Below are 17,032 nucleotides of genomic sequence, written 5' to 3'. Positions count from 1 at the left end.
TGCAAATTACTGATTGGCGCCCCCAAGTGCCCATAAGAAAATAGTACAAGGGGGAGGGTTTATGTGCCACCTGTCTTCCACCCAGTAGGTGATCACTACACTTTATCTATAAGATTATATCATGAATTGCAAAATGCATGTTTGTTCATAAACATCTTTTTTTTTTTGTCCCTTATTCAAACCTGTACAAGCTATGACATCCTGGGGAGAAGTGGCAAAACACAGCTTTTAATTATTTTATATTTTTGTAGGAAATTATTCTGAAATATGTTATGTGGTCTGTTTAACCAAAAACACTTTAGTGTTTCACTTTTATAGTTTGGTTGTTTTTTTTCCTACATTTTTAAATTGCAGGTGTTTATATTCACGGATTGTTTCTTGATGGAGCACGTTGGAACAGAAAAACAAAGAGGCTGGGAGAATCTTACCCAAAAACCCTCTATGACACAGTACCTGTGGTAGGTAACCTGTTTTATTTAGAATGCATGTGTGTATTTTTCTCTTTTGAATGCATCAGGGGGCTATTTGATAAGCCAACCCTATCACTATAAAAGAAGGGGGTGAGGGGGGGCTGCCTTAATAAGATGCTGTAGGTAAAGGATAGGGGAAGCTGACAAACTGTATAAGAGAGAACAGGGTCAGTTATTAAACTGTACTTTAATTCTGATTGCAAGTTCTTTGGGAAAACAACCCCATTGCTGTTTTTTTTTTTTTGGGGGGGGGACTTGTCTTTAACTTTATTTCATGGTTGATTTGAGGTCAGCTATTACCTATTGTCCTGTATATAGCATTTTTTTCTTGCTGCAAGGCTTTCTCTTAAAGTGGAACTTTAGTCAGCGAATTAAGTCCTGCTAGATCGCTTCAGGCTGGCCCCTTTTGCAGGTATAGCTATGCAAAACATTAAAATAAGTGTCTATACTGTTTAAAATACAGTAATACACTGTCTCACCCTGCTCTGCACATGCTCTGTTGCTCTCTATTTTTAGGCACTGCTGAGTTTGTAGAGGCTGAAATGCTGACAGCCGTAGCCTCCCTGACGGTATTCCTGAGTGTGGGTCTGGGTTAAATTTCAGCACCATTAGCGGTAACCCCGAGCCACACTCGGGATTGCATTGCAGGATCCTAGAAGAGGTTACTTACCTTGTCCCCAGGATCCTGTGATGTCCCCCCTGCTGTGTCCGTGGGCTGTGTCCTCCGCCCCGATGTCCTGTGTGCTGGCCTCCATTCCTTGTGAGCGCCGCGACGCATGGGGGCGGAACCTGGCGGCAAATTCAAAAAAGTGAAAATTCACAACACATAGCGTACACTGTAATCTTACAGATTACATTACTGTATGAAATCATTTCACATCCCTTTTGCCCCCAGTGCTTTGTCCAATGCCCTGCATGCAGTTTTATATGATATATACTGTTCTTTCTGCCTGAAAACTGGAGACTGTCCATGGCAACCAAACAGTGTCCCTTTACATCAAAAGTGGTTTTAGACCAGCTAGAAAACAGTGATAGTAAATTAGAACACTTGCAGAATTGAGCGATAGTGAATCGTGGGGAAATTTACTTTAATATTATTATTTTTTATATTTATTTATTATATTATAATTTATGATTTTGTGTTTCAAACTCCATCATACCCGAGATATCTACTAGACTTTTGGTGGACAGATAAGTGTGTTATTGCTTAGAATTACAGGCCTACAATATAAAATGCCAAATTTCTATGCAAAATAATTGTACCGCTTTGAGACGCAAAAATCTGAAATAATCATACTGCCAGGGAGGTTAAAGTGGAATTAAGCCCTCCTATTCTGTACAGCCAAGGAAGCTTCCTCAGTTTGATCTGCAACTGCATGTGATCAGTTATGACACCAACCATTTGAATGGTTTGACAGTTTGGTTAAGGACACAAGCAAATGCGACAATGGGCTATTCTGGCTTTTCAGGAATGTAAGGTTTTTTTCAAACCGTTTAATCTATGGGTTTAATTTCGCTTTATGATTACTGCTGCTCAGGGGCTCTGGGATTCAGCAAAATGGCAGCCTTCAGCAAGAAGAAACATGAGCAATGCTGGAGGCAATTTACAGCCAACACTAATTTTGGTAGCTTAAATATTAAATGTTAAATATATGTTCCTTGCTATAGAATTATTTTTTATGAAGTTATGGGTAAAGTTCCGCTTAAAAATATGTGGTTTTGTTTAAGGGGGAAGGGTAGTATTTTCATTAATTTTTGGTCTCTTTTATGTGATAGGGCCTTCATTTTAGGTTATACTAATTTTGTTTCAGGGGTGTTATGTTGGGATTTTTTTTCTTTTTTTTTCTTGCTCAATAATTTTTTATTGAGTATCAAGAAGAAACTGAGCAAAGTGTGCATACAATGCTTCATCTCAGCAAGTCTTATATAAGAACACACAATTTAATCTTTTTTGTCTGAATATCAAAAGTTTAATGAAAAAATACTTATGTCAACAGTACTGGCCTTAAGCCCCATACACATGGGCCGAATGTATATGTCAGTCAGTCCAACAGAAGTCGGCCATTTGGCTGGCTTCTGTCAGATGACCATGCTGGAAAACTAGCAGCTGACTGGTTTCCGATCAGCGCTCTCAGCCAATGGTGGGGGGCCGTCCCCCTGTCAGAACACAACAGCTCAGTAAGGGAGATCGCTGTACTAACGTTGGATCGTTAGTACAGCGGCTCTGTACTAACTAAAAAAAAAAATGTTAGTGTGTACTAGGCTTTAGTTTGAGCTCAAGAGTGAGCGATCAGCTTCAGTACTGGTTGCCCAAAGGAGTATTACGTGAAGCATCGTTGCATGAGAAGGTAAAAATGAAATGAGGAAAGAGGGAAAAAAGAAATAGAAAGGAATCAGAAAAAAGGGAAGTAGTATAGAAGAAACAGGGGGTGGTGGTGGTGGTGGGGGGGAGTCGGTTGCAGGGTCCTGGAGATCTGGCGTCCAGGAGCATAGTGAGAAAGACCATCTGTGAGGCGAAGATCAAAGTTACATGGAAGACATGTAGTAATCCAAAAAAAAGAAGTGTAAAGCTGGCCATAGGTAAAATTTTGAATGATAATTTTTAGGAAAAGAAAGTTCTAAGAAAGTTAGTGTGTACGTGTTTCTAATCATTAGTGGGTCAAACCAATGTTCAAGAGGAAGTAAACTTTCTCACTCTGATACTTATTATAATGGAATAAATGAAAAGAAGTAATTATCAAATTATAGCCACTGTAATCCAGCCCAAATCGCAAATTACTTACTGTTTAACCGCTTGCCGACCGCCGGCCTTCAGTTGATGGCCAGGCGGCGCGGCTCTCGTTGCGGGAGGGCGTCATATGACGTCCTCCCATTTAAACAGGGAATGCGCACGATCGTGTGCGCGCATCCCTGTTCCTTTGGTGGCGGCGTGTCACGGAGACACCGCTCGCCACCGAGGGGGGTGAACAGCCATTGGACATGGCTGTTTACCACGTGATCCGCCGTGATGACGTCACGGCCGATCACAGATAGGTCCACCCCATTGTGCACGGCGCGATCGCGAGCGCGCTGCACGTGCATGTTGGTGGCGGAGTGTTCCCGGGAACACTACTCATCACCGACACCGGTAAACAGCCATTGGCTGGCTGTTTACCCACGTGATCGGCTGTGATCCATTCACAGCCGATCATAAATGTAAACACAGAGCGGTTACTAGCTGTTACCAGCTCTTCTCTCCTCACACACCGTTTCCAGTGTGAGGAGAGAAGAGCCAGAAGCAGTGAGTTACCGATCTGTGTTCTGTAGTGTCTGCACAAACACCACACCTGTCCCATCGCCCCCCCCCCAATTCTCATCTGTCACCCAACAGTCACCACAGTCACCCAATAAAGTGCACCTGTCACATAAGGGACTGCCATCAGTGACCATCAGCGGTGCACCTGTCACCTGTCACAAATCAGTGACCGTCAGCGGTGCACCTGTCACCCATCAGCCATCACCCGTCACCCATCAGTGACCGCTAGCCATCACCCGTCACCCATCAGTGACCGCCAGCCATCACCCGTCACCCATCAGTGACCGCCAGCCAACACCCGTCACCCATCAGTGACCGCCAGCCAACACCCTTCACCCATCAGTGACCGCCAGCCAACACCCGTCACCCATCAGTGACCGCTAGCCATCACCCATCAGTGACCACCAGCCATCACCCGTCACCCATCAGTGACCGCCAGCCATCACCCGTCACCCATCAGTGACCGCCAGCCATCACCCGTCACCCATCAGTGACCGCCAGCCGTCACCCATTACCCATCACCTGTCACCCATCAGTGACCGTCAGCCATCACCGATCACCTGTCACCCTTTAGTGACCGCCAGCCATCACCCGTCACCCTTCACTGTCCGTGGCCTGTGACCCATCAGCGACCATTGCCTGTCACACCGTCATCACCGATCAGTGAACGTCAGCTGCCACCCATCGCACAGCCCATCAGTGATCGTCACCTGCCACCTGTCACACCGCGTCATGTCCAAAAGAGTATACAGCAGTGAGGAGGCGTTTCAGATCCTCGCCATGACCGATGAGAGCAACGGGGAGTTCTCATCAGATTCCAATTCGGATTCTGAATCAAATTCGGCATTTGAACCAAATAGTGAATCGGCAAATGATTCGGAGGAAGAATGGGTCCCTCCCAAAAGGGCACGGCACTCTGGAAACCAGGATTATATTCCCAGGCCCAGTACCAGCGCTGTCACCACCAATAGGCTCCAGGAACAAATTCCCAGGCCCACTACCAGCGCTGCCGCCAGCGTTAGGCCCCGGGAACAAATGCCCAGTATCAGCGCTGCCGCCGGCGATAGGCCCCAGGAACAAATGCCCAGACCCAGTACCAGTCCTGCCACATCACGCCTGAGTACCAGCACAGGAAATTCCAATCCAACTACTGGAGTGTCACACCCCCCAAGAGCCAGGGCCTCTACATACATGCCAGATGGTCTTGCCAACCCAACATGGCTGCCTTCCAACTCGGCATCGCCAATTATTCCCCCGTTCACAGCACTGCCAGGTGTGCAGACCAACACCCGAAATTTCTCAGAGATTGATTTCTTTCATATGTTTTTGCACGACACTATGCTGCAATTTATTGTGGACCAGACAAATTTGTATGCCCAGCAATATATTGCCAACAACCCCCAATCCTATGCACGTCCTTTTGAGTGAAGAGATCTGAATTTGGAGGAGTTCAAAGTGTTTATGGGCCTCACCCTAAACATGGGGATTACAAAAAAAAATGAAGGACATGCCTATTGGTCCACCAACCCTATCCACAATATGCCCATTTATTCTGCCCTAATGTCCAGGTCCCGATACAAGATGATAATGCGCTTTCTTCACTTCAGCGACAACACCCAGTGCCCTCCCCACAATCATCCAAATTACGACAAGTTATACAAAATTCGCCCACTGATAAATTTCTTTTCCCAACAATTTGCAGAACTCTATGTCCCTGATCAGAATATTTGCGTCGATGAGTCCCTGGTACCCTTTTCAGGCCGGCTAGGAATAAAGCAGTATATTCCTAGTAAAAGGGCCAGATACGGAGTAAAGTTATACAAGCTATGTGAGAGAGCCACGGGATATTTGTATGCGTTCCGCATATATGAAGGAAAAGATTACCAGCTCCAGCCCCCTGAGTGCCCGGCCTACATGGGCACAGCTGGAAAGATTGTATGGGACCTGGCATACCCACTTCTAAACAAAGGATATCACATTTACGTTGACAACTTTTATATGAGCCTTCCCCTTTTCAAACACTTATACATTGCAAAAACCCTGGCCTGTGGAACCTCCAGAAAAAATAGAAAGGGCTTCCCACAATCTTTAGCGAACAAAAAGCTGCGAAGGGGGGAAAGAGCATCATTGAGATGCAACGAAGTGCTGGCCTTGAGATGGAAGGATAAGAGGGACGTGCACATGATGTCCACCATCCATGACGACACTGCAATTGAGGTACAAAGAAGACAAGGTCCCATTGAAAAGCCAACATGTGTCCAAGATTATAATCTCTACATGGGGGGGGGGGGGGGGGGTAGATTTTAACGATCAAATGATTCAGCCCTATTTGTCAATAAGGAGGTCCAGATTCTGGTATAAGAAGGTAGCAATTTATCTCATCCATTTGGCCATTTACAATTCCTACGTAGTCTACACCAAATCCATTGAAAGCCCCGTCCCCTTCCTAAAATTCATAGAAGAAGTTGTCACGTCCCTCATCTATCACCAAAGACCCCCCCCCAGAAGACCTTCGCTCTGAGGCTGTTTGCAGACTTCATGAGCGCCACTTCCCCTTCAGCATTCCACCATCTGAAGAAGGCCGAAGACGGCAAAAAAAATGTCGCGTGTGCACCAAAAAAGGATTTAGAAAAGATACCAGCTACCATTGTCCCCAGTGTCCCTCCCAACCTGGCCTTTGCATTGGTGAATGCTTCCAACTTTATCATACATCCATAAAATATTAGCCCATATTTTTAACCATTTCCCCATTTTCATCATCTGTGCTGACCATTTTCCATTCTTTCCCAAATAACCATGCCACTGCCTTCCACGTGAACTGACCCTGGCCTGTTTTTTGACTATGCCTCTGCCTACCGTTTGGACTGCTTCCATGTGAACTGACCCTGGCCTGTTTTGTGACTATGCCTCTGCCTACCGTTTGGACTGCCTCCACGTGAACTGACCCTGGCCTGTTTTATCAACTACTCTACTGCCTACCGCTTGGACTGCTTGCACGTGAACTGACCCTGGCCTGTTTTATGGACTATGCTTTTGCCTACCGCTTGGACTGTTGCCCTGCTACTGTAGTACACAGGGGTCTCACATATGTGAGGGGCTCCAGAATTGTTTTTCCAGATGGAGAAAACAATTATTTTTGTTTTCTCCGGGTTTCGGAATTAGGGTCTGGAGTCCGGAGGCTTCATAGAGATTTGGGTGGGTCGAAGCCTCTACCCCTGTGCACAGGTCTTACCTGATTGTGACCCTCAGGCTGCTGCTGACTTACTGCCACCATGCCCATGCCTGTCGCATGAATGGACCACACCGCTACCTGGACTATGCAAATAATTAGCTGTAGCAGGAGGCAGTATGTTTATGAAGGCCTGGAGAGTGGTACAATAATGAGTGTCTGCAGGTAACAGTGTACCAGGACCAATATTATGGCTGTGCTGGCTGTCTCTGCCTGGACAATTTCTATGGACTGTGCTGTGCCAACTATAGTCAATAATCCTGCCTGCTGCCTGGATAGTTAATATTGCTGTCGCTAAGCACCTCCCTGCCTGCTGCCTGGACCAGTGGATACTACTAAAAGCACAGGTAATGCTTTTTTTTTTTTTTACCCTTTCTGCAATAGAATTTATTTTGGATTGTAATTCTTGGTTTGTGCATGCTATGTGTTAGAAATATGAAGGGTTTTCAAAAATGATAGGTTGCCAGGAAATTATATGTGTCATTTATGCTTCTAGAACGCCTGATGGTGCTACTTGGATGTTGGGCCTCTGTATGTGGCCAGGCTGTGTAAAAGTCTCACACATGTGGTATCGCCATACTCAGGAGGAGTAGCAGAATGTATTTTGGGGTGTCATCTTTGCTACGTACATGCTATGTGTTGGAAATATCTGATAAATGGACAACTTTGTGTAAAAAAAATGCGTTTTCATTTTTTTCCACATTTTCCAAAAACTTCTGGAAAAAAATGAACCGTTCAAAAGACTGATTATGCCTCATAGATTATACGTTGGGGTGTTTGCGTTCCAAAATAGGGTCATTTTGGGGGCAATTCCATTGTCCTGGTGCTCCAGGGCCTTCAAAAATGCAATAGGTGGTTGAGAAATGAGATGTGTCATTTATGCTCGTAGATCGCCTGATAGTGCTACTTCAATGTTGGGCCTTTGTATGTGGCCACGCTGTGTAAAGGTCTAACACATGTGGTATCGCTATACTCAGGAGGAGTAGCAGAATGTATTTTGGGGTGTAATTTGTTGTATGCATATGCTCTGAGAGAGAAATAACCTGTCAATATGACAATTTTGTAAAAAAAAAAAAATCTTCATTTTGCAAAGAATTGTAGGAAAAAATTACAACTTAAAAAAATTTACCATGCTACTTACTTAATACCTTGGAATGTCTAATTTCTAAAAAGGGGTCATTTAGGGGGTATTTGTACTTTTCTGACTTGTTAGTGTCCCAAGAAATGAGATAGACCATCAGTACATCAGGTGTGATCAATTTTCAGTGATTGGCACCATAGTTTGTAGACTCTATAACTTTCACAAAGACCAAATAATTTACACTAATTTGGGTTATTTTTACCAAAGATATGTAGCAGTATAAATTTTGGCCAAAATTTATGAAGAAAAATTACTAATTTGCAAAATTTTATGACAGAAACAAAGAAAAAGGCATGTTTTTTACAAAATTTACGGTCTTTTTTATTTATAGCACAAAAAATAAAAAACCCACTAGTGATTAAATACCACCAAAAGAAAGCTCTATTTGTGTGAAAAAAAAGGACGCTAATTTCATATGGGTACAGTGTTGCATGACTGAGTAATTGTCATTCAAAGTGTGAGAGCGCTGAAAGCTGAAAATTGGTCTGGGCAGGAAGGGGGTGTAAGTGCACAGTATTGAAGTGGTTAAAGAAACTTTAAAAAACTTGTTTCCAGGGGTAAGGCAGCACCATCTTAAGTATTGTTTTCTGAGTCCACAGTAGAGTGTATTTCCGCCCTTACATTGAGCACTTCCTGTACTGTTAACCAAGACTCCTTCTCAATCCAACATTTCTATGGCAACCCTGCTTCCCTGCTCATAGCTGACTTGTTTTATTTAATAGTATTTTCTTGTGCCGATTATCTAGTGTTTGCCTATGTCAGTCTTATCAGCTTCAGCTGATAAGACTGCAGTAATGCTGTCTGATGCCCAGGTTTACAATCCATGTGATGCCACATGGTCATATGGGGTGTAGTAGGTAGCTCTGAGTGATTATGCAGTCTCGTGGGATTTCGGTGTTGTGCCGTAGGAAGTCCTGATAATAGACAGACAAGCACACAGAGTCAGGGGAGATATGGGCATGCTCAGTGATGTCATTCTAAAGAACAAAAAGGATTATAACAATACTAAGCAAGTAAGGAGATATCTACAAGCAGTCTTCATTAGGGTTTTTTATGCTGATTTACATGGGACAAAGTTGTGGGGGAGAGTTTACAACCACTTTCATTTTCTTTCACAGTGATGAGAAAATTCAAAGGAGCAGGGTGGAAAAGTTTTCTTGAATGAACACATTTTTAACAGCGTATCAAGTAGTTATATTATGTAGCGGTAAATAGAAGGTGATGAGTCAAGATAAAAAAAGACATCAGATGTGTGGCTGGTTTTGAGATAAGCTGCAGAAATGGCAGAATTATGCAAAAACAGGGTTTCCTATAGAGTAGGCAGTGCTGGTGTCAATGATGCCCTTGATTCCTTAAGCTGGTCATACACTAATAATTAAAAAATAAAAATAAAACGGTTTCTTCTCTCCAGATTACACATAGTTGAGGTATGAATCTCCAGCTGAGGCTATTGTCATAGGACAACTGAAGTCAGTATTTGACCAGGAATTATACACTGGGCTGCTTTGATTTTTGGGTCAAATGACATCGGGTGGTAGAGTGCTGATAGGTGCATCCACCGCTAGACTTTTATCTGGTTCATCAGAAAATGGCCAAAACTCAATCAGTGTATAGGCAGCTTTAGTGCCTAGAAAATTTCTGGCTTTGAGATTTCAGAGTGGTGGCATTGTCCAGGCACCTGTTATCTACTGCTGCTACACACTATGCTTAAGGTAAACATTTTGGAAAATTTTCCAGTGACCAGCAGCTGCAGCCATTGATTAGTAGAATGCCCCAAGGGGATTGCTTCATCCATCTTGTTTCTGTGGATGGCGGAAGCAGTTTTGTTTTTTTTTTTCTATTCAGCCCACTGCCAAACTGTGTATGGATGGTTATTTGTAGGAATTCAAGACAACAGGTAAATCTTTCAGGGCTCTTCTTGAGCACAAGTAACCTTTCTAGATTTGAAACATTTTCAGTTTTTAAGCTCAGGTCCACATTGGGTACCTATTGAAAAAAAGGGCGTTATCACCGCATGGTGCCTAAATTGTCCACCTCAGACAAGTAATAATTACAGACAAATGGCAATGCTATGATGCATAAATACAAACTTGAGTACTTGTACTGATGAAGTGACATATTTACTGATCATGTATCAACCAAATTTATGGTAAACTAACAGCACCTTCCACTGGAAGAGTAATGTTTAGTCTGATGTACGACAATGTTTGAGAAATGACAATATACAGTCTGAAGAGTAATGACATTCAGACTCAGAAGAGAATATCATCAGTGGCAATTATGATGTTCAGTCTGAGGAATGATGATATTCAACCTAATTGCAATATTTCATTCTGATATATGATGATGTCCAGAACAGTTTTTTTCCAGATTTGACAGCTTCATGGATCTTAAATCAGTCTGATTATTGGTAAAGAACAGTAGTACCCTTTAGTGAATTATGTTGTTTTGCAGCATAAGTATTGATATCTACTCAAAGACAGGGTATTCTGTTTCTGATATTTCATGCTGAACCTTAGGCAGATATAAAACACAAATTAATGTGGCTCAGTAATCATAATACATAATTAAATGTATTATTTTTTAATGCAAGCACATCCCTGAATATGACCTGGCAATTAGCCTCCTGTAGCCCCTGTACTACATGGCTGGAGCATGAGAGGAAGAAACAGCAAAATCAGTCAATCAGTTCATGCGATTAGGAGGAAAAATTGAATTGACTGAAAGATGAGCTCAGCACTGTGCTGCTTCTCTTTGCGCTGCCCAATTACAGGCTGAGGTGGATCTATGACAGCCTGGGCTCAGAGCAACTGGGTTAACCAGTTACAGACCAGAAGATTTTCCCCCTTAATGACCAGGTCATTTTTTGCAATATGGCACTACATTGCTTTAACTGAGAATTGCGCGGTCATGCGACGCTGTACCCAAATTTAACGTCCTTTTTTCCCCATACATAGTTTTCTTTTGGTGGAATTTGATCACCTCTGTGGTTTATATCTGCACTATAAACAAAAAAAGAGCGACAATTTTGAAAAGAAAACAATATTTTTGACTTTTTGCTATAATAAATATGCCCCCCAAAAATAAAAAACAAAAAATCTCTTTTACTAGTAATGGCGGTGATCTGCGATTTTTAGCGAGACTGCGACATTGCGGCGGACAGATTGGACACTTTTTTGGGACCATTGACATTTATACAGCGATCAGAGCTAAAATAGCCACCGATTACTGTATAAATGTCACTGGCAGGGAAGGCTTTAACACTAGGGGGCGATCAAGGGGTTAAATGTGTTCCCTGGGAGTGTTTCTAACTGTATGTGGGCTGGGCTGACTGGAGGAGGAGAGAGATCACTGTTCCTAATCAATAGGAACAGCAGATCTCTCTCTCTAACTCTGTCAGTTTTACATTGACAGATCCCCGTTCTGGCTCTCATTCCCGCGAACGTGGGTGGCTGACGGTCATGCGCATCGGGTCCCCACACCGTACTGTCTGCCGGACTAAAGATGGCTATTGAAGCAAATTTTTTTGTGTTCAGCCTGAGGGCTAAATAAAAATAACATATACAGAGACTTCTCCATACATATAAACAAGGTGGATGGTGAAATCCCCCTCCCCCTTCCTTCCTGGACATTGTACTCTGACAGTCACACCAGCTGCCGTTAAAATACACTGATCAGTGGCTGCAACATGTCGCTTTGACTTCTGGCAAGCAGAGATAGCTGCATACTGATTCATGTTTGGCCAGTCTCAGGTAAACTGGCTCAATTTTGATCAGTGTATGGGCAGCTTAAGAAACATTTAATGGCAGAAAAAAGTACTGTGTGAGGTCACCTCTGGAGTTAAGAGAAGTATGGGGTTTTTGCAGTTATCTGCCTCTTTCCTGGGTGGATGCAGCATTGGTCCGATGCTGCATCTATCCTCCTCCGGCTCTAACACTGAGAACCAAGCAATCAAACACCGCAGATCGCTTGGTTCTCACAGCTCCCCGAGCAGAGAGCTGCTGACTGTCAGTTACAGCTCTCTGCTCTGCCCCCTCCTCGCTCACTGGAGTGCTAGGCTGTGGAGTGGGCGGGAACTGCCAGCTCAGGCTCTCAGGAATGGTCCAGGAATGTGGGCGGATCCCGACCCCAGTGTCGCAAACTTGCCCGAGCCTGGACCAGCTCTGTGATATCAGTAGAGAGCTGACTTCAGCCCACTGTCTGCTAAAAATGGGCCACAGGAGTGCAAAACGAACTGCACTCTTGTGATCCACAGGAGAAGTACAGCCTTTGGCTGTACTTCTCCTATAAGGTTAATATTGCAGCAAAAGTTGCTTTATTTTTGCATGGGCTATTTATTTTTCTCTTGTTATTTGTGACTGTAGTTCTTTATTAAGTACAACAATAAGTTATAAATTTGACATGGTAAAGAAAGGAACAAAAATGTAATGCACACACAAAAGCCTGCCTCTAGTTGAAATGCTCTTCCTAGAACATTGTTCAGTCTCATTCTCCACATTGAGTGCTTGTAGAAAAATTGTTATCATGTAAATCATCATATGGATAAAGAGAACAAAAGTAGAAATGGTCGTTAACTATACCGTGTGTTTCTGAAACTGAAAAGCGGCAGGTTTAGATTACATCTTTGCATGCTTCACACCTCTCTTAATCTCATTCTGGTTTTTGCCAAAATTGTGTGAGTCTTCCTTTGAACCTTGGTCGCTCTTCCATGGTTGGTCCTCTGTTGAGTTCAATTTTCATTATTTCATTCAATTGTTCCCATAATTCCTCACTTGGCTTTCCTCAGCTAGACTGCAGAAATCCTTCATCAAGTGTCCTAACCTTGCCCTCTCTTCATTCTTGCTCTTCAGACTAAAAGGCCCGTACACACGATACAAAAATCAGAAGTAAAATTTGTCCGACGAACGATCAGCCGATTTTCGGATCGTTAGCATAGTGCTTTTGACAGCCAATTCCGTTTTTCGTATGACAAAAGCTGGATGTGCAGACTATAAAATGTTTATTGTACGTGAACACAAAGTCCGATTTTCGTTTAAGTAGTACGGTTTTCGTCCGGAAAAAAATCGTAAGAGCAAGACTACGCATGCTCAGAAACGAAAGAGCACATACAAAACTCCTCATCACATCACTTCTGAAGTTGTATTCTGTCGTACAAAAATTTTCGTATGGTGAGTAACCTCTTCACTTTCGATATGAGACTAGCATGCAAAAAAAACCCCAAAAAAACGGATGAACGGTCATCCGCAAATCTGATCGCGTGCACGAGGCTTTAGGCTTCAGTAGCACCACACTTACCAGCGTTGTTCATTCTAGTTTGCCAGCTGGAGTCACTTAAGTTCACTAGCCCGTTACAATAATGTGTCTCAAATACATCTCACCTTTACTTATCAGAAATGCTGATAAATCTTTGACCATCCTATTTAAAGTGTTACTAAACCCACAATAGTAAAATCAGTCTGTATATGCAGTAAAGCATGCTGGTTATACTCACTGTGGAACCTAAGGGGTTAATCCTCCGCATTGTGTAAAATGGCTGCTTGATCCTGTCTTCTCTGTGCCTTCCCTTCTTCCACAGTCCCCAATTTTATCTTCTGATAGAACAGAGGCTAGTGAACAAGTTGCAAATGCTCAGTTTGGTGTGTATTGCTAAAGATTATTTTTCTTAGGAGAGTGCATGTGTGCAGCACAGGGCCAATCAGCACTGTACAGAGGGTCAGAGGTTCAGCAGCCCTAAAGGACAGCCAGAGCAGAATGAAAACTCCTCCTGCAAGCTTTAACCAAACACTCAGAAGTCACAAGACTGCTACATACTGCTGATGAAAAAAGGAATTTAGCAGTTTAGATTTACTAAAATAATTGCATTTCCAAGTTTTGTGCACTGTGGGAAACCAGATATAGTGAATGCAGGGTCCTGGGTTTAGTAACACTTTAAAGAAGATCAATGAAGTTCAACTTACTACAATAGCTAGATAGGAGACATTGCAGCTGGTCTCAGCTCTGACACTTTACCGAGACAAGAGGAGTACAAGGGGGAGGGTAGGTTGTCAGCCTTCTCTAGTTTTGATTTCTTAAAAGGGAACATACTGCCTTTAATATTTTCTTTCATATGCAACAAATAATTCCCCCTGCTCAAGAAAGCACATGTACAGGCCCGTCCGAAGTTTGCTAATGAACATCTGATTGATTCAGAGGAGAACTGGGTGAAAGTGTTGTGGTCAGATAAGACCAAAATCCAGCTCTTTGGCATCAACTCAACTCCTCGAGTTTGGAGGAGGAGGAATGCTGCCTATGACCCTAAGAACACTATCCCCACGTCAAACAAACTAAGTATAGGAATATTGCAGTACATGTCCCAAGGTTCCCAAGTGGCATTAAACTTCTCAATTTTGTCATTAAGTTTCGCTACTATTTGTTCCTGTGCCATTATCCAAGAGACTTTTCTCTTGAACCCCTGGAAGGAAACGATGGGTTTTTTCCAGGCCTTAGCAATTGTAACTTTGGCCCCTAATAAAATGAAATATGACAGTGCTTGTGAGTACTTAGTTAAGTCTGGGATATAGCGACTTAGCAGTGCTATGCTGGGGTCAGGGATTACCAGGGTTTCCGTTTCATTTGTTATGGAGCTAATGGTACAGAAGACTTTCTGCCAAAAGGATCTAATGCGAGGACAGGTCCACCATATGTGGAGCATCGTGCCCTCCAATTCGCAGCCCCGAAAGCATAATGGGGAGGTCCCCGGATAGATCACTGCCAGTCTGGAGGGCACGTAGTACCACCTAGTCAGTACCTTTAGACTAGCTTTGATGAGGGATATGTTAAGAATACCTTTGTAAGCTCGCTTTGACGCGCGGAACCAATCTGAGGTAGTCCAAGTGCTGCCCGTGTCCTCCTCCCAGGCCCGACCACAGGTGGGCTTGTCCAAGTTTGTCGCCAGTGCTGCATAGATCAATGAGATCCCTCCCCTCTGATCCACAGTGTTTGAGCACCAGTGTTCCTAAGGTGTTAATGTGGGGGGTTCTGTTTTGTTGGTCCAGATGGAGTGTAGAAAATGGAAGATTTGGGAGAATCTAAATCATTCCAAATAGGGCATTCCAGTTTCTTCCTACAGTGTGACAGGGTCCCGCCAGAGAGAAGAAATAACCAATTCTGTAGAGGCCCTTATCTGTCCACCATTGGAACGCTTTAATGTTCATCCCCAGTGAGAAGTTAGCGTTATGAAACAAATGTGCTAATGGCTTCATGGGGGATATCAGGGAATGTTGTGAATAAAGCTTGGAGCATAGGGCAATAGAGTGAGAGAGGGTAAGGGTACATTATTGCTGGCCTAATTTTCGGGTCGCACCAAAGAAGATAATCAATGGTATTCAAGGGGGTGGCATGTCTTTCCATGGAGAGCCATTCAGGCTTGGGGCCCCTAGAGAAAACCACTGAAATTTGTGTGAGTTGCGCTGTCTGGAAATATCCCCACAGGTTTGGCAGACCCAGTCCGCCCTAAGATTTCAGGAGGAGAAGTATTCCTGAGGGACACCTATAACCTTTGTTACCCCATACAAAGCGAACTATATCCGACTGGAATTTACTGAGGAATTGTTTCCTTATTGGAATTGGGAGAGAGCGCTAGAAGTATCAGTATAAAAGACAGGGGAGAAGGGTCATCTTAACTGCGTGAACTCTGCCTAGCCAGGATAGACCACCTTTCCATATCACCTCTACATTTGTGTAACATAGGGGGGTAATTTGCTTTAAAAAGGTTATTAATGTCTAGCGTTAGTTTGATTCCTAGGTATGGAATTGCGGTGGAAGCCCATGAAAAGGCAAAATTGCAGGAAAGCTGTTTGAGCAGGTCCGGGCGGACTTATGTTTAAAGCTGTCGATTTGTTCATGTTGACCCTCAAGCCAGATACCTCGCTGAAATCCAACAATATCTTATATACTATAGGGGTAGATGGAAGGGAAGAGGTCATAAAGAGGAGGAGGTCATCGGCATATAACGCGCACTTATGCTCCTGATCCCCACAAATTACCCCCTTAATGTCAGGGTTCAGTCTGATCGCTATGGCCAACGTTTCGATGGCCATTGCGAAGAGGAGGGGAGAGAGTGTGCATCCCTGTCTGGTGACCCTGCCTATTGAGAAGGAATCCGAGTATCTGCCCATTAGGCGTACCTGCATTGTTGGGGTTGAATAAAGAGACTGGATTAGGTTTAGGAAGTAAGGGCCAAAGCCCCATCTCCTCAGGATATCAGACAGGTATGCCCAATCTACTGAGTCAAAGGCCTTGTGTAGGTCTATAGAGAGAAGAAAGCCTTTTTGAGGGGATCCCACTGTGATTTGAGTAGCGAGATAATGTCAATGGTCCTTCGAATCTGGTCCAGTCCCTGTCTCCCAGGGATGAAGCCCACCTGATCTCTATGGATGTATGCCGGAATAAAACGCGCTAGTCTGTTCGCGAGGATCTTACTCATTATTTTGATGTCGTTATTAATAAGCGAGATCGGGCGATAGTTACCTACCTCGCTCGTATCCTTGCCTGGTTTGGGGATTACTGAGATATATGCGGAGTTGAGATCGGTACCAAGGAGGGCTCCATCCCAGAGAGAGCAGCCGAGCCAAGTGTGAGGCCAGGCAGGGGCCAAATTTTTTGTAATAGCCAGTGGAGAAACCATCTGGTCCAGGTGAGGATCCTAGTTTAAGGGATTTAATGGTGTCCAATATCTCCTCTCAAGGAGGTCTCTATGGTCCTTAGTCAGTGTGGGCAAAGGGAGATTATCAAAAAATTTGTCCTGTAGAGTTTGGAGGGGAGGTTGGATCGGTTTGTATAGATCAGAGTAGAACTGAGCCTCATGTCCCAGTAGACTCGCGTCTGACAGACACGGGTAGAGGAGGGAGGAGCCTGGT

The 17,032-nt window shown here is 43.7% G+C and overlaps 1 protein-coding gene across 2 annotated transcripts in view; it reads left to right on the top strand.

Annotated features, from left to right (window-relative positions):
* Positions 1-17,032, top strand: part of DNAH7 (dynein axonemal heavy chain 7) — a 607,644-nt gene that overhangs the window by 556,857 nt on the left and 33,755 nt on the right. For both annotated transcript variants that reach the window (XM_073633106.1, XM_073633105.1), the window contains one exon: positions 355-458. In XM_073633106.1, the coding sequence (XP_073489207.1) occupies positions 355-458 (104 nt within the window). The remainder of the gene's footprint in view (positions 1-354; positions 459-17,032) is intronic.

This window comes from Aquarana catesbeiana, linkage group LG06 (genome assembly GCF_042186555.1).
Source record: "Aquarana catesbeiana isolate 2022-GZ linkage group LG06, ASM4218655v1, whole genome shotgun sequence".
Classification (NCBI taxonomy): domain Eukaryota; kingdom Metazoa; phylum Chordata; class Amphibia; order Anura; family Ranidae; genus Aquarana; species Aquarana catesbeiana.
The sequence above is the reverse complement of the archived record's forward strand: the minus strand, read 5'-3'. Positions and strand labels throughout refer to the sequence as shown.